Source organism: Thalia democratica, chromosome 5 (assembly GCF_965202585.1).
Source record: "Thalia democratica chromosome 5, ktThaDemo2.hap1.1, whole genome shotgun sequence".
Taxonomy (NCBI): Eukaryota; Metazoa; Chordata; class Thaliacea; order Salpida; family Salpidae; genus Thalia; species Thalia democratica.
The window spans coordinates 50594437-50613652 of record NC_139169.1 but is presented as its reverse complement, the minus strand read 5'-3'; the positions used below and the strand labels follow the sequence as shown (position 1 = coordinate 50613652).

At 27.3% G+C, this 19216-nt stretch overlaps 1 protein-coding gene across 2 annotated transcripts in view; it reads right to left on the bottom strand.

The window, feature by feature from the left end:
• LOC145837209 (WD repeat-containing protein 1-like) overlaps positions 1–19216 on the bottom strand; it is a 35300-nt gene that overhangs the window by 8231 nt on the left and 7853 nt on the right. For both annotated transcript variants that reach the window (XM_082944984.1, XM_082944983.1), the window contains 10 exons: positions 17228–17408; positions 16560–16670; positions 14593–14735; positions 7147–7232; positions 5093–5206; positions 4491–4573; positions 3475–3565; positions 2508–2617; positions 2195–2299; positions 412–609 (listed from right to left, as the gene is read on the bottom strand). In XM_082944984.1, the coding sequence (XP_082801110.1) occupies positions 412–609; positions 2195–2299; positions 2508–2617; positions 3475–3565; positions 4491–4573; positions 5093–5206; positions 7147–7232; positions 14593–14735; positions 16560–16670; positions 17228–17408 (1222 nt within the window). The remainder of the gene's footprint in view (positions 1–411; positions 610–2194; positions 2300–2507; positions 2618–3474; positions 3566–4490; positions 4574–5092; positions 5207–7146; positions 7233–14592; positions 14736–16559; positions 16671–17227; positions 17409–19216) is intronic.

The following is a 19216-nucleotide window of genomic DNA, read 5'->3' as shown; positions in this document are numbered from 1 at the left end:
GTATTAGAATAATTAATTTTTATAAGTTTGTTATCTATCGCACCTACACGAAACTTAAAACATTTAGGATCCAAATTCATGCCGGATCTTAAATTTTAAAAAAGGTTAGGATCCGGTAGATCACTAGTCACTATTAGATATGTTTAACACCTTTTTCTTTTAAGCTGTTATCAAAGTTGTTATTAGTATTTTAAAGAATACAAATATGTTCAAAGTCCTTTGCTTAGGGTTAAGTTTAATGTTTATTATCTATTAAAACATTTAGGATCTGGATCTTAATTTGAAAATTTAGATCCGGAATCGGATCCGGTAGATCACTAGTTATAACTATTGCAATAGTTTGAAATAAAATAAACGTTAACTTATCTAAAAAAATTAACTTTAAAAGTTTAATTTGTAAAAAAATTAAACCTTGTATTGTTCGTTAACATTGAATATAAGAATTTCTTTGTTGTTTGCTACCGCTAGTCTCATCCCATCAGGAGAATATTGTAAACTTCCAATAGAGGTCATGTTAGTTTCTATTTTTTCTGACGATTCTTGTAACTTACCTTCTACTACTTCGTACAACTTTACTGATTGTTTTTCAATTCCTCCCATACTTGTTTGCTGTGAATTACTTGTATTTATAATGTGTCAAAAAGTTGAGTTACTGAAGATATACTTAAGTGTTATAATAATACATATAACCCAACAAAAACAAGTTTAAATCTTATTTAAGACTAAGTAATTAAAAAATTAGGCACTAAATTTCAATTTTAGTTACAATTTCAGTTACCAACCTAAACTAAATATCGAGTTATTAACATATTAATAGACAACAAAGATATTAAACCTAACGAAAGAGCAACTGGTACAAGGATTATATGTAGTCTGACAACCGAACAGATTTCTTATGACTTTAATTTTTACAAAATTTTATCAAGTGGGTAACGCTTAATAACTACTAGTTTCGGGAACGAAATAGAAGTTCTAATTTTATAAATATAGTACGTTATAAAATAACAGTTACTGAACTATTTTTTCCCCTTCGTAAAAAACTAAACTTACAGTGCAGGCATGAAATCACTCTAAAACTTAAACTTTGTACAGACAATAGTGTAAGTATATGCAATTTAAGATTATTTTCACCAGGGCAGTTTTTCATCAAAAGCCACAAGTTTATAAAGTCTACTGAAAGCAGTCTAATTCGAGATTAAAACTAATACAAGTAATAAAAATAATCTTTTTCAGGCTAAGCGAGACTAGAAGACACAGTTGAAAACTAATTATCTAATTATTTTAAGCAAACTTAAAAAATATCTTGATTAAAAAAATTAATTATTAATATTATTAAGCACAAATTATGGTAATTAACTAATTGAAAACTTTAATAAAGAGAGTGGACACTGGGAAGGGTATCTCATTGCAGCAGTTTGAGTTGTACTAATTACAATTGTTTTTTTTTGTATCGTAACTTGTGGCAGACTTAATTTCTAAAACTAAAAATATATCGAATCAAAAGCATGAACATTCAAGACTTTACTTAACTAAATTAAATTTGTATTATGAGTTGGAAATTATAGACGAAGATTCAAACAAATATTTTAAGTAAAATTTAAACTTAAGATATTTTAAACACTGTTCACCACTTGATAAAAATACTTAATCTTTGTTTAAATGTTTAAAAAAGTAAAATATAAAAATTTATAAAAATTGACAGTTTTCGTAAAAGTGATCTATAATTTTAAACGCTTAGTCCTAATATATATATATATCTTAATGTAAAGGTTAGCTACCAAATTTGCACCAGGGGACAAAATTGCACAAGGGGATAAAACTTCACGAATACACTGTTGCACGAAGGGTCACTTTTGCACGGTTTTTTTTTATATATTTTTTTTTTAATCACTGTTATATCTAACGCTTACCCTCGGTCAGTAACTTGTTTTTTTTTTTTTTACTATCACTGTTACCCATAAACCTTAACCTCAGTCGGTAGCTTTTTTTTAATTTGTTTTTTAATAAATATTTTTTTTTTTTTTTTTTTTATTCTTGTGCTAAAATGTAACTCGTGCAAAATTGTCTTCGTGCAATTTTGTGCACTTAGGCAATTTAGATCCCTCATGCAATTTAGTAACCTCGTGTAATTTTGTCTTCGTGCATTTTTGACCCGTTCCCAAATGCTACACATTTTGTATTATGTTAAACAAACTTCAGTAGTAGCAGCAACATGGCCTTGCTTTGTGATGCTGGTGTATACTGGAAAGCACTTGTTAGTAACTGTTGAAACGACTTTTCCATTTTCTATTAGGCACAACTGTAGTAGAGTATGTGTTTTGATTTGAACAATAACATAAATATTCTAAATTATTAATTTATGCAAGAATTGAAATAAACTGTAATATTGACTACGAGCACAAAAAACTTAAATACACCAACACACATGTATATGGAATATTTATTAAACAATGTATTTATTAGTAAGCCTTCAGTATTATGTAAAATCACCCATCAAAGACTAAAACCTCTTTTTGGCATCCAACTATTGCATAGTCTTCAATCCCACCAGATAAACTTAAACTGCTTGGCTGTGAAGCTAGTTTAGTGGACACTGAGCCTCCTGAGTTCCATTTATCTATTGCATAAATTAAAGATATTATTAATATTAAGTGACTATGATCATTCTTTAAGTTAATAGCTTACGTCAAAAAAAACTTTATTTTATTTGTCTGAAAAAATTCAACAAGAAATCAAAAATGATTAACAGAAAAAGCAGTTTGTGTAGAAATTGTAGCAATGAAATTATTGAAGTCAATAAACGTTAATTTTTTAAGCCTATACAAATTATGCAACTAATAAATACTAATGTTTAATGAAATTTATTTTTTTGTAAAAAAAGCTTATTGTATTTAAAAATCAAAGGTAATATTTTAGTTATAGTAATGATACACTTAATCAACCAAAACAACATTTAGAATAAAATTGAAAATTATCGTTAAGTTCTTTCATTTTATTTAAAGCTAAACTTTGATTAAGTTTTCAAAACTCATTAGTCTGAGCTTAAAGTTTCCTGATAATTTTTAATTCAAATTTTACAATTTAAGTTTAAAAAACGGCTGTTCTTTTTGGGAAAAAAAACATGCTAAGTTAAATTAAAACTTAGCTTTAAATAAAAGAACTCTATGGTAATTGTCAACACTTTTAAAAGAGTTATTTTAAAAAGTTTTAAAGAGTTATTTTAAAAAGTCTGCTTTATAAGTGTTTAATTTAATAACCTTATTAGAAATTTAAGTTTAAAATGTGCAAGTTTGATTTATGTTTTGTTTGATAAACAGGTCTATATCTATATCATTTAAAAAATAAACAGGCGCCTACAATTTCTTGTAGGGAGCCTCTTTACTTTCGTAATTACTTAACAAAAATAAAGTATATAAATTTTTTAATTTAAAATTTGCAACTTAATAAAAATTTAAATAAACCATAGAAAATAACCTTCATCACCAAGTGGAGTAATTCGTAAAGTGTCATCCATAGAAATAGTGACTAAACTATTGTCATTGGCTGAATATTCCATTGCTACTATCTGTTAAGTTATGTTAGTGCATAACAGGTGACAAGTAACTTGACATTAAACATTTAGATTAGTCTTCAAGAAATTTACTCAACTTATGAAGATTCTTATTTATAGATCAAGTTTACAAATACTTAAAACAAATCTAGTTAAAAGTTTCATTAAAATATATAGAATTAAGTACACTTGCCAACCGAGGAAATTTAAGGCTTAGTTAATAAATCATCTTCAATATTATTACAACTATCAATTTTATTTACAACTAAGAAAATAGTAACTGATATACAAAAGTGGGGGACAGGTCTGTTTTGCACGGGCTGTGACTTTTGTACAAGCGTCAAATTTGCACGAGGTTAGCGTCAGAGTTAGGTTTAGGGTCAGCGTTAGAGTCATGGTTAGGGTCAGGATGAATACGTGCAAAGTAACGCCGTGCAAAAGTGACCAGGCCACTTGTGTAAAAGTGACGACTCGTGCAAATAGATTCTTCGTGAAAAAGCCACACTATCCAATAAAAACAATATGAGATGGATAACAATATTTATCCCATTTTCATTACTCATTCCTATACATTACCTGTAACCACTACCAAGTATCTAGATTTCGACATTTTTCACATAACGCAGTTTACTGTAAATTTATTAAATAAAATTTACTTGTATTTAAAACTTAAATGTGTTCATTAATAAGTTTTTAACTTCATACATATTTATTTAAAAACTACACAAACTTTTATTGCTGTATTTTTGTTTTTTACCAACTTATAATTCAAATTAAAAACAAATAAACTAAATTATAATATTTTGAAACCGCTATACAATTAGATAACTTTGTATCACAATCTTATACTTCACTTTACATACTACTTTATCTTTTATTTCATTAACTATTTCAAAATTTTCAAGGTTTAAAAATTTGAAGTTTAAATTTTCAAACTAACACTATTACTGTGACCTTGACCAGTAAATTTTGTTGTTTCTCCAGTGAGGGAGTTCCACTTTATCAATACTGCATCGAAGCTTGCTATAAATGATTTAATTTGAAAAAAAAAATTCTAAAAACGTGATCAACTTGATCAAAATGATTAAGGTATTTAATGAAAAGGCTGGTTTTATATATATATAATCTTATTGATTTTTCGTATCTTATTGAAATTTCATCAATTCACATGTAAAAACAGATCAAAATTCCAGGTTTTTTAGTGATTTTTGTTTGGAATTGAAGGTTTTTTTTTTCGAAATTGCTCAAACTCCAGGTTTTTTATGTCAAATTCTGGTTTTCCAGGATTTTTGTCAACCTGTTATCATTTAATTAATTTTTATAATATAAATTATTATTCTAAGATTTATTAAAATAACGAACTCAACTTTTGTTAAACTATCATTATTCTTGACTCCATCCTTAGTTTATGTTTATTTTAAGTCTAAAAAAGTTTAAATGTAAAATTGTATAGGAAACAAAAACTAAACTCAGAATCTAAAACTATATTATTTTTAGTTAACTTGAGGTAGAACATGTAGTTATAAAAAAAAAAAAACTCACCAGAATAAATATAATTTTCCTTTCCAACGCAAACAGCGGTAATATTTTTCTTATGTCCGCTCAAAACCTTATTTGCTTTTAATATGTCACTTGATTTAAATATCTTTATATCTCCTGTAAAAATTAAACATAAAAAGCTTAAATACTTTCTGCTGAACAAATACTATAGGGTACAAACACACTAGGTTTAAATGTTAACCTATTACAATAATTTTTCTATCTAAATATTTAAACATATTTTTGAATCTTTAATTATAGTAAACATTATTTGTTTTTTCTAAACGATTTAGTAAAACGAATTTAATTTAATAAAAACAGCTATTTAGTTCAGTACAGTTTTCGAAAAAAAAAAGATAAAATGAATTAGTAATTTCTCGTTTAGAATTAAAGATAGTAGTACTTTTAGCACTATTAGAGGACCTACCTTATTTAAGATTATAGGTACAAGATCTTGAAACTTTTTATCTGCCACGCCACAAAAATTTACGAGGGCCATAAATTATTCTCATAACAGGGTTGCCAAAGGTTTTTAAATAAAATTTTAAGGTTTTCTGAATACCTTACAGGTTTTTTAAAGTACAATTTTTTATAAGTATAAAGGTAAATTTAAGGTAAAAATTTGACTTATAATAGTAGAAAAAAAACTGTAATGCTACTTTTAAAGTGTTTTATAAAAATCAAAATTATCGCATATGATTAAATTTTTGTACGTAATCGAAACTTCATTACTTTACAAGTAAAATTTGTTGAAAATTCTTTTCAATTTCTCAAATTCCAGTTTTTAATTATTCAAAATTATCAAATTCCAAGTTTTTCAGCAACCCTGTCCTAATAAGTGAACATTAATTAAAAAACTAATGTAAATAAATAAATGTAACAGTAACATCAACTATGAAACACATTTTTTCTACTAAATAGTCAATAAAGAGTTCAAAGTATTAAATTAATGATAATGTTGCTTGCGAGCTAAAGTCTTAACATCTCTGATCTACGTTGTTAAATAACAGCTTTAAATACAGCCACTATTTAGTTTACAACTTGTAAGTTAAGAATTAACTACTATTTGTGAGCATTTTATCAACTAATCTTACAAAACTACTTGTTAGTGAATTAATTGTTGTTAAATATTCTATACATTTTCGAGTATCAAGAATAACATTTTTCAAGACATACGTCTGTATTTCTTAAACTGTTGTTTTGAATTTAATTTATATAATAGATGTTAATAACAAATTTACACAGTAAACTTTTTGTTTGCAAATAGAGATCCTAGCTAAGAAACTTCACTGGAGTATATGATTAAAATTTATTAAACCTAATTAATGCTGTGCAGATTCGTTCAAGGTATGTACTAAATAAAGCTTATATTACATATTCGATTGTAGTGTGCTGACACGGTTTTGTAAATGCTTTTTGTCAATGTTTTTAAAAATAAATTTGTATTATCAACATATTTAAGCAAGTCTGTTAATAAGTAACTAAAAATTATAATTTTAGTGTTAATTAAGTAGGAGTATTGTGTAAATTTTATATTTTATATTCCAGTGAAGTTGCTTCTCTAGAATATCTATTAGCAAACGATTAACTTAAAATTTTGAATAGTTATAATAGATGACTTAAGTTAGGTGCAAAAATATGGGTTATATAAAGTAAAATTTAAGTTTAAAAGACTTTAACTACACATTTGTTTTGTGTAAGCATTGAAAACAGTTTCTTAATTAAAACGCTTCTTCAATATTTTATACATACTTGCTTTTTGAAACCAATTAATAAGTATAATAATTTAGGAAGCGAAACAAAAACTTTGTCAACCAACAGAAAAAAAAATTAGAAATGTATTCATAGCTATTAAAGCTTAAATCAGTAAACTTTTGAAAAAAATAATCTAACACACTTTACTTGAAATCACAAAAAAACAGTGAGTAATTTATATAAATTTCTTAAGTAAGTTTATTGTATATAAAAAGTTTATCTAAAAAAAATTGAAGACAAATAAGACTAATATAGCTAATAAAACAAATATATAAATCATTAAATTGACTTTATTTAAAGACCTGATAATGAGACAGTAAGAATATTGTCTTCCACCCACAAACAACTAAGTACTTGGTCATCTACTGAAGTACCTTTAGGTGAAGCTCTAAAAAAATTTGCATAACCTCATTTGTAATTGTTATTTTTTTTAATTTAAATGTAAACTTTAAACCATTAAAAATATATTACTTATATATAATATGGTTAATACTATAAAGAAATATTTTTAAATATTTAGAAATTATTTAAACTATAAAAACTTAAAACTCGACCTCGTTTTTGATCATCATCTTTGTTTAAACAAAATTTAAAACATTTTAGCTCAGTAATATGAGCTAGAAAAAAGGCATACTAAATTGCTGTACACACAATGGACATTGGTGAGAAATTATTAAAAAGCTGTGAAAGTTTGACTTTTTTTTTTAATTAAAATTTGAACTTAAAATAAACACAAAAATTTTGGAATTTTGATTAAAATAAAAACTGTTTATGTTCTGAGTATAATATTGTTAAAATATTTAATAAGTATCCTTTATTATTTTAATTTATATCGTATAAAGGTTTTTTTCTGGGATTTTTAATAAAAACAAAAATATTAATAATAAAAGTTGTCATTTTAATGGTATCTAACAAAAATAATATTTTAAATTTGAAATACTCAGCAGAACTAGGTTTATAAAAAGGGTACTGTATAAGTATTTACCTAGTTTAACTATGTTTTGTATTACAGACTTTATCATTCTTGTAATTAGTTTGTGAATAAACTCAACCAAGAAAGATATATTTATTTATGATAAAGTCTAACTAAATTGAATCAACAATGCCTGTGATTAAATGCCCTCTTGAGAGTTGCACATATGAAACACCAGACGTCGATGCTTCTGTAGTTGCTTCTTTGCTTATCATTCACAACAACGTTCACATTTATGCAAATTCTTCAAAACCAAAGCCTCCAAAGATGGACCGTCCTCGAATAGGGACAGACTGCAATGAAGAGGGTTGGAATATATTTGTACAAAAGTGGACTATTTTCAAAGATAGCATGGAGATGACAGAAGTAGAAAAAGGCCGTCAACTGTACCAGTGCTGTGAAGAAGATTTAGGCGATGCTCTTCTGAAGGGTCATGAAGATGTAGTAAATTTATGTGAGCAAGAGCTTTTAAGGATGATCAAGCAGCTTGCAGTTATTCCTGTTTCAGTTATTGTACGACGATCAGACTTTCTTAGTGCAAAACAGGATTTGACTGAAAACACTAGATCATTTGCTGCACGTTTAAAGGGAAAAGCCAGTACATGCTCGTACACATGTAAATGCCCAAAGGATGGCTGTAATCAAATGATAGATTTTACAGACATAATTCTAAAAGATGTCATGGTGACAGGTTTAGCTGATGAGGATATCCGTAAAGAGGTACTAGGATGGGAAAATCTAGATGAGAAAAATGTCAATGAGACAATCGGTTTTATTGAAGGTAAAGAGATGGCACGTGATGCAATGTCAAAACCCGCTGTTACAGCCTCAGTTTTTTCATACAAATCCTTAAAGAAAACTACACCAAAACCAAGTGATAAAATAACTTGTGGCATATGTAATAAAACAACTGATAAATTTGTTTGGAGCAGTAAAAGTATGAGGTATATTGAGTGTTTTGCCTGCAAACAATGCTGGAAAAAGTCCCGTAAAAAAGTTTATCAAAGTCACCAAAATTCTGCTGATGAGTCAAATGCACTTGTAGTTGGTGGATTGTATACACAAAACTTTGATAACTTTTGCAGCCAAGGTCGTAGGAAAAATATGTTCGAGCGTAAAAACGTCAAGAAGAAAAAGGAGGTGCAGGGACAGAAAAATGTATTTCTACACACTGGATGGCGACGAAAACCGCAAAAATCCCAAAGCAATCCTCACCTACCTCCAAATGATAAGAAGTCATTACCTTACGTCAGAAAGAGTGTTATGACTTACAATAACCCGCAGATCTCAAAGATGTGGCGTGACATTTGGAATAAAAAGAAAGAATCTCTCATTATTCGTTTTGTTAAGTCTCTAGAAAATATAAGTGAGAACACAAAATCTTTGCCACCTTTGAATTGCGGTGATCATGTCGTGATACTAAGCCAAACAGGTAACTTTCCTAGCAAGTGGGGGAAAAGTGGAGTGGTGGTTGAAGTGAAGGACTGTCAACAATGTGTTGTCAAAGTTGATGGATCAAGTCGCGGAACTGTTCAAAATCGTAAATTTCTAAGAAGATTTACCCCTCCTGTTTGCAATGTCTAAGTAGTATCCCTTATCTGAGAAAAGCAGACATACCAATGTAAAAGTTTGTCTTTTCTGGTAAAGTTGAGAAAAAAAAAAAGATGTCAAGAAAATTTTTGATGTTCTGTGTTTCCAGAAGGAAGATTCTTTTTGAATAATCATTGTGTAATTTCCCTCTGTACTAATGGTTTTCTTCAAAATTGATGTTGAATTGGAATGGCTCGGATTTGCTTTGATCTATATTTTCTTGACTTATATTTTATACAGAAAGGCAAACAGACCACCAAAGTTTACTTGCAAACAATAATGTGTCCGGGTTGAGTGTGTGAAATTATCGGATTATTTGCAGCGTTTCCGTGTAAGACTTTATGATGCTTTTCAAAAGCTTCGTGACACCGATGTTGCTGATATTCATTTATTTTCAAGTTGGAATGTTCACTGTAAATTAATGTTTTATGGTCTAACTAATGAATGAGTTTCAGTCTAATGGTGACGCCATAAAGTTTATAGTTGACTTTGCAGCAGACTTGTCTAACAGCCATCTGTTCAAAGTAATCTTGGATGAGGACGCAGGGATTGACTTTCAAAAATTCGAACTATTAGTTGGTATCGAGTATTTGGAAAATAAGTGTAGCAGTATTTCCTCAGTGTTTAATGCCATCAGTAATGCGCATTCTGCTTTGTTTGAAGTCTAAATTATGATAAAGATGTTTATCGGCAAATTAAGTGAAGTTTCAAGTTAATAAGATGAGTGGCGTGTGGTTTCGTTCTTCAAAGCTGAAAAGTTCAAATCGGTGAAGCAATTAAGTTTTTGAATGCTTGTATTCAGCAAAGTGAAGAAAAGTAAAGATTAAGTCTCAAATTTTTGTTACTGTTTGTTTTTTTAAGTTGAGTATTAACAAATCATTTAATAGTGAACTAAGTTAATCGTAATTTTTTAAATGTTTTTGTCTTCTTGAGTTTAATTTCGTTGAATTTTAGACCTGAAAAATGTGTTTAAATTGTAACAAATTGTTTTAAAATAATTTTGTTTCTCTAGGTAAGTTTTTCGTTTTATCTCCTTCGTAGATAAAATCTGGGGGAGATGTATAAGTATTTACCTAGTTTAACTATGTTTTGTATTACAGACTTTATCATTCTTGTAATTAGTTTGTGAATAAACTCAACCAAGAAAGATATATTTATTTAGGTACAACTAATTTTCTAACATCAGAAATGTTCTTGAAAAAAATATTAATAAAGTCTATTAAAAAAAACTAAATATTAATTTAGAAAGAAAAATCTACTTAATTACGAAATATAAAGAACAAGTTGGCTTGACTCTAAACTTTCTAAAAACAGAGTATCTGTTTTTTAATCAAATCAACAATTTAAATCAACAAAGAATTAGGAATCGTTTTGTATGCTATTTATCTTTAAAAAATAAAGTTTTTCGTTTTGGAAAAGGTGTCTAATTTATAATAAACGAGAAAAGTTAAAAGTCAATTAGACTTCAAGCTGCGTAAGAAATAAACTATAAATATTAATTCTTTTACAACTTTAAATTAATAATTAAAGATTTACAAAGTAATTAGAATAATTTGGTAGGTTTTTAATTAATGATCTACTGGATTAAAGTCTTCGGATTCAGATCCTTTTTATATTCGGATCATAATTTGAAAAAAATATCCGGATTCGGCCGGGTCTTAATTTGAAAAAAAATATTGGGATTCAAATCTGATGCTTAATTTACATTACAAGCAAGTTAACCTTAAGGATTCAAATTATAAAAATATCTGTATCAGGGTTCAGATCCATCCGGATCTTAGATTGAAAAAAGTATCCGGATCCAAAATTTGTTGATTCCATAGATCACTAGTTTTTAATACAAATAACTAATGTTTTTGTGATAAACAAGGAGCAAGTATTTTAGTCTTATATCAGGGTTCGTGCGCGAAATTTTTTTCATTTAGCCTGACTGGGACCAATTTAGCCTGACATTTTTTCAAAGTAAGGAAAATCCCCTTTAGAAGTCATTTTAGATATTGAGGGGTCTTAATTAGTACTATTGTAGTCTCCGACTTCAACTAGCTTTATCTCAAAAACATTTTGAGCTTTAAAAATCTGCAAAAAGCAACTCATAGCTTAGTTACAACTTAATAAAATAAGAAAATTGTGAAAAAGGTGATTGACCCCCCCTATGCCCTTAACATAACAAATTCAGTGATAAGTTTTAAAACAAGTGTTATATCTAATACTAGTGTAAAAATTTAATATATATTACTAAAAACAATTGTTCAATTTAATTAAGCACTAAGTAAAAACATTATAAACAGAAGATTTTTAACAAAACGACGTGTGCATTGTCGTGTTTTATTAAAATTTAAAATGAAATGCTTGTACGAGTATTGAAATTCAAACAAACAGCTAAGTTGTTGAACTAAACTCTAACGTTTAAACTGTATTTTTTTTATGAATTTTCATAATTATGACGTATATAATCTACTCAAAACAAAATAACGAAGATAGAGATTCAACAAAAGGTTTGAAGCATTTATTTTTACAAATACTGACTGATTTGGTCTCTAATAACTTAATCATTATTTAGAAATAAACTCACATCTTAATTTGATTTTAAAAAGATTTCTCAATTCTTTTTATAAAAAATTTTGAAGCATTTGAACTGAGAAAAACTGAGATTCTCAAATTTTTAAATAAAAAAACTGATTTAGCCTGACGTTTTTCAACTTTTTTCAAAAAAACTGATTTAGCCTGACTTAGCCTGATTTAGCCTGACGCGCACGAACCCTGTTATATTCACTTATTTGGTACTTTATAAGACCATAGGGGTGGGTAAACCATGTTTTTTACAAATTGATCCTTTTTTACAGAATTTTTTCTAAGCTTCAAAATGCTTTCTATCGTTTAAAAAATTCAAATTATTTTTTGCGATATGACCAGTCAAAGTCGGGCCGCATAATAGGTTCCCTGTGGGAAGGGAAAACTAAAACAGCAAAAAGAGACTATTTTATTTAAAATCTATCTCCTCTTACATATTTCAAGCAATCTTTTTCAAACTTTCACAGTCTAATCTTTATACAAAAACAAAACAACTTTACTTTGGAATTTATAAAAAAAATTGTAAAAATATTCTTTAAAAAAAAAAACATTTTTTTTAAAATTTTTTACATAAATTTATCATTTTTTTAAAATTATTAAAATTCATAAGTTACATTTTTTTCTTTTAACATAAGGAACATTTCCTTAAACTTTGAAGAAGATTGCTTGAAAAATGAAGGAGGAGATAGATTTTTAGTGAATTTTTAAATTTCCGAGAAAATTGACCTCGAAAAATTTGCGGTCCATACATTTGTATCGGAAAAATTTTACAACAAATGAAATATCTCAAAAGTTAAATGATATTTTTGAATTCTATAAAAACTGGCTTGTAGGTTGTATTTAAAGCTTTCATATAAAAGCCTAAGTTAATTTTTGTAAAAAAAAAGTGTTGGACCCCCTATGGCCTTAAATGGCCAAAGTGTTTACTCATTGTAAATATCATATGCAGGGTTGCCAAAGATCAAGCTGAGAAAAACATCCTGACTTTTTCAAATTAAACTCATAAATTTAACTTATTCTAAAATACATAATCAAACACTTGAAACTATATAAAGATTTCAATCTTATTTTCAAACAGATTAAAACACTTTTTTTTTGCTGAATTCAATCATATAACTTCCATTACATCATTAGAGTTCAAAACAAATGAAAAAACAAGTAAAATGCAGTTGATTCATTAGAAGTTAATAACAAAATTTAATTTTACTTATTTTTCAAATTTAAACATCTTGAAAAAAATTTAAAGCGGTAAAGTGTACACATAAACTTGTTACATAAAATAATTAACTTAGTGCTTAATTATAGAGAACTTTAATTCTAAAATTCTGCAAGATAAACTTTAGTGTATATATCACAGTTTCACAATGGAATTGTCTTTGCCACAGATCATCAATACTTAATAGCATACAAAAACTGCTTGTTTAATTAGGGTAGTTGTTTAATATGTTAATTTTCACCAGATGTAAGTAATAGAAAATAAGTAATTTTGTAAATTTCGAGAAACAGTTGCAAATTTATTCTGACTGTAAAGGATTTTCAGTTAATTTTTTACAATTTGAAGGCTTTAAAAAATGAGGAAATTTGTCAATTTGAAGTGACAAAATCGGACGTTTTTTCAAACTTAGTCAAATTTATTGACTTTTTTTCAAAAACTCCCATCTTTTCCTGATTCCTGCATATGGGGCAAAGTTTTTTAATGACCTCTTTTGAGAATGAAATTTTATTGTAAATAAATTTATTAGTTGTTTTATTCAATAGTTTTAAAATTTTAAATAAAACAACAAATAAATTTAAAACATTTTAGCTCAGTAATATGAGCTAGAAAAAGTCATACTAAATTGCTGTACACACAATGGACATATGGTGAAATGTTATTACAAATCTGTGAAAGTTTGACAACTTTTTTTTATTAAAATTTGAACTTAAAATAAACACAAAGACTTCGGAACTTTGATTAAAATAAAAATTGTATATTTTCTGAGTATAATGTTGTTTAAATATTTCTTAAGTATAATTTGTTATTTTAATTTATATCGTATAAAGTTTTTTTTTGGGATTTAATAAAAACAAAAATATTAATAACAAAAAGTTGACATTTTAATGGTATCTAACAAATATAATATTTTAAACTTATATACTCAGCAGAACTAGGTTTTAAAAGGATACTTTTTGAGCTTTGTTGGTAAACTAATCATTTTTAGAAGTTTTATAAGCAAGTTACTGCAAAAATAATTAAGTCTGTATATAAGAAAGAAGTAACATTTTCTAGGATTTAAACAAAACAAACAATAATTTTGTAGCTTTTTACTCAATAAGTTTAGTTTGTTATAAAAAATGAAAGATCTAGAAATGCAAAATAAAACATAATACAATGAGCTTCATATTCTACAATTGTATTTGTGCTTACAAGAAAGATAATTCTAAGAATTTTGAAAACTATATAAGACAGAAGCTTAGTAATTATAAAATTAAAATTGGCCATGTAATTAACATCATGACATAAAAACAACTAATTTATATATAAAAGTGTATGCTTTTAGAACTTAATTAAACTTTTATTGTCTAAGTGATGTGTAAAATAATATATTATTAAATTATTACAAAACCAACTAACTGAGACAGTGATTTAGTAGCTAGATCCCAAATTTTAACACATTTATCACCACTAGAAGTTACAATTTGAGTGCTATCAGGTGAAAAATCCAAACTGTAAACGCCTCCGTTGTGTGCCTTTTCTCCATCTAACAATTCTCCTATCTGTATTGGTTTTTAATATATAATGTTTAATAAAAAGTATAAATATGATTAGTAGCACTTTAGTATTAATTATATCAAGGTAAATAGGCTAAAATATACATAAAATTTATATCATATACTATAAAACTCTTTAAAGAAACAAATTATGTTATTTTTTATTGCTGTTTAAATTTGCAACAACTACAATGAAGTTTCTCTTCTTGAGATAGCTAGTTAAGCTTTTGTTCGTGTAGTTCTTACTCAACTTCAAAAGCTGGTCGAAAGAGTATAACCTGAGTCGTAATGTAGATTTAGGTCTAAATGTTCTACCACTCACATATCTTATATGTATGACAGTAACATGAATGAGGAATATAAAGAACAGAATGTGTCTTTTTATATCTTTTTCATTGACTTTACTTAAGCTTTACACTTTTAGGAAGGAAAAGTCTTTTTGCTATTAAAATTGGATGTCCTCTAAATCTCTTTAATTTTGTTAAGACTTTTAATACTAATCTAAGTACAACCATCTAATATAGTGGTAGTATTTCTGATTTATTTTAAATTAAAAGTAGTGGAGTAAAGCAAGGCTGCATACTTCTTTCAACTCTTTTCAAAAATTTATTTTCAATGTTGTTAAAGCGCCATTTTGGATCATTAATTATAGGAATTAAGCTCAATACGAGAACTGATGGTCACCTTTTTCTCCTTAGCAAAGCAAAAGCTAAAAAATATCACACTATGTGATATTCTTTTTGCTGATAATGCTGCACTCGTAAATCACTCTCCCGAAGATCTTCAGACGTAACTGAGTCAGTTTTTGTCAGTATGCTCAGGATTCAGCCTTACATATAGTCTTAAATAAATAAAATTCTGATCCAAGGAACAGATGTTCTCACTCCAATAAATGTCAATGGCAAAAATAACGGATAAAGAAAAAAAAATAACGCATCATTGTACATAGAATAGTCTAATTTGGTGAGGCTTCAGGCACTTGTTTAACTGCCATAGTAGAGGATAACTAAAAGACTAACGTTTACTGTGCCTGAGTAAGCAGAAATATGCTATACGGTAGCGAAATGTGGACGTTTTATGGAGTACAGCAGAAAAAAAATCAACATCTTCCATCCTCTGTCGTATACTCAAATTTAAATAACAACAAAAGTACAACTGAGGATTTAGTGAGACGAACTTGTCTCACCACTTTGTACTTTAACCTTAACCAGCGCAGGCTTGGTCATGTAATGATGGGCTAAGAGAAAATCCTAAGTCTCTGCTGTATAGCGAGTTGGTCGTTGGCATAAGCAACCTAGATCGTCCAGCACTATGTTTAAAGGACGTCTGCAAGCGCAATTTAAAGAGCTTGAATGTTATCGATGAGTAAGAGGTGCTCGCAAATGGTAGTGACAAACGGCGATTTACAATATGCAAAAGACTGAAAGAAAGGGAAAACAACATTTTATGAAACCAAAGTAGGAGAAGAAATAAGAATAAACTTAATTTATTTTTATTTACATATTTGTTACTCCACTGTTTTTAAAATCGTTTTTTATTGTTGTGTACCTTGTACAATATTAAATATTTTAAGCACAAAACGCATAGCTTATTTCGGATAATATTTAGTTAAATTATAAGGATTTGAAGCAAAGTAGTTTTCTTATATATAAAATGTAATAAATTCTAAATTGAAGAAAAAATAACGTACAAATAAAGTTTAGCTATATTTTCTATGCTTAATTTTACCAACATTTAATCGTATTATAGCAGTCTACTTATTATTAATACAAATACATAAATAAGGCACAGCATGTGTTAATTAATAATGAATTGTAAAATGTAACAAACCAGTTCACCTTCTTTACCGTCATACAAGTACACATGGCCATTAGAATTAGCAACAGCGAGAATCTTACCATCAGGCGAAAATCTTACACAATTACAAAAATTTGTTCCTTCCTGTTAAAAAAAGGTTGCAAAAAACATATTTCACGAAAGATATTACTGGAAAACAACAACCGAAATTCAACGCTTAGCATGAAAAAAGACAGTAAATGTTATATAGTGTAAGGTTAATAGTTTTTATGAGAACTGATAAAAAAATTAACATTATGGTGCCGATTTAAGAAAGCAAAATGTAATAATTGAAAATGTAATAGTTATAAATATTATGTATCATCGCATATTTAAGTTTATATCAATAAGAAATTATCAATAACTTTCGCAAAAAAAAAGGTAGTTACAAAACATCGTAAAGGAAGCCTAATAAAACGGTATTTTATAGAAGTGCAAACTTATTGGTTAAAAAAGTAAGAAAACTTTAATAAAACTGAAACTAGCTAGTAAGACTTTTACTTTAAGAAGCTTAGACTACGAATCTAAAATCATCATGCGAATAACTTATCATTTATATAAAACTATTGATCTAACACAAATTAATGTGCTTATAAAAATTTAGTTTGAAAAAACTGTTAAATGAATTAAGTTATATACTAATATTAAGTATAAATTTAAACCTCCAGAGTTTTATTATACTTAAATGGAGGACCCTGGTAAAAGTAAGTAGAATAATCTTCAGATGCAACAGCGCATCTATATGGTCTTTTCTGCTTTAAAGCTACTGAATTACAATGCTTTTCCATCTTATCTAATGTTCCAACTGATGACCCACTGTCCCACAAAAATGCTGATGCAAAACTGTAATCAAGTATTTGAAAATATATCAACTTGTGGATTTAAAAAACTTTAGTTAGTGAAAATCAAAAAATGTAGTAAAATTCATGCTATAACTTTTTCTTTAACTACATAAGATTTTAAGGATCCGAACTCTTGACTTTAACCATCAAATTAAGAAGAGCCTCATTCTGGTTAAGTGATAAGTAATACTAATAAATACCTAATTCAAATACGAAATTCATTTAAATAGTAATAAACAAAATTCAAAAATATTCGTTAAGAATACAAGAAGTTGGAAAACAATTCATAGTGATAGAGGTCCTGAGGACTTATTACAGAAAGTAATTATTACTATCTAGAGCTAACCTCGGTAATATATATAAACAGCATTTTTTATTATATTAACTTAAGTATTTTTAAAAACGTTTTTATACAATTTATTACACGATATAAAATACTAAGTCACGGTGGACCCAAATTGCGTTAAACTGGAAATAGGAAATATTTTTTTTCATAAGCAACATTTGTAAATCTTAAAAACATTTAATATATTGTAGTCTAAAGTATATATTGAACATTCCAAACTAAACAAAATAATTCCTTATAGAACAAAAGTTATTGGACTTTAAGTAGTAGCTCTTATAAGATAGCTTCGGTCTAAGCACTTTTAATATTATGTCATGTTTAAAATATAAAATACGACAAACTAAAATATCATTCAAATTATTTTTGTTTTTTAACAGATTGTATATGTTTAGTAGCTACTAAATATAAAGTTTCAATAACAAAAAAGAACTCGTTCTATTTAAACTATTTAATTAAAACTAAAAAAAGAGGCTTTGTAGGGTATTTTCAAGGTATTCGTCAACCGACTCTTTCTAGAATGCTTCTTTTTTTTAAACTGCATACTCAGAACAAGTTTTGTTAGCTTTTTTCTTTTGTTAGTCCTACAAAATCTGAGGATTTTAATAATATGTAGCTAAAATGTTGTTTCTATTGTCATTTTAGCAATAGAAACTCATATAAATATAATTAACTAAATTAAAAACTAAGTCTGTAAAAATAGTTTTGCAAATCAATATACTGCTTAAGTTATTAAAAAAATCGGCTGGAGATTAAAATTAACAAAAAATTTATTCCTAAAAATACTTTAAAATAAATTATTTCCGTTAACTGTGTAAATATATCTTTGATTATTTGTAAACAATTGAAATCGTGGTAGCATCACTGAAATCTAATGCTACGGTAACATTATTAAACCTAAATATTATAAATTACAATTATCGAATGCACTACAAAAGATTACTAACATAATATAATCGTCTTAATTGTACCAATTTTCAATTATATCAAAAAAAAAGCTTTTTGTTGCTTCTTAGTTGTTTAATGATGATTCTATACTTACATGATAGCACAAAGTAGCGTATACTTACTATAAATTAGTGACAGTTCACTATTTGATAATTTCATTATACTAATCATTAAAGCAAAGAAAATAAAGAGCGTAAATTCGTACGACAAAAGATATTTTAGACTTCATTTTATGGAGACGGGTCAAATATTCACGTAGACACTTTCGCAATACGGGTCACTTTTGCACGAGGGCAAAAAAAAAATATATAAAATATTAATAGAAAAAAACATATCGACCAACAGTTAGAGGTAACAGAGATAGTAAAAAATATAAAAAAATTGTGAAGAAATACAAAAAGTTAATGAGAAGAAATCAAAGTTACCGGGTAACAGTGATAGTTAAAAAAATAAATTTCAACTCGTGCAAAAGTGTACCTTCATGCATATTTGACACCTATCCATACTCTATACTATCC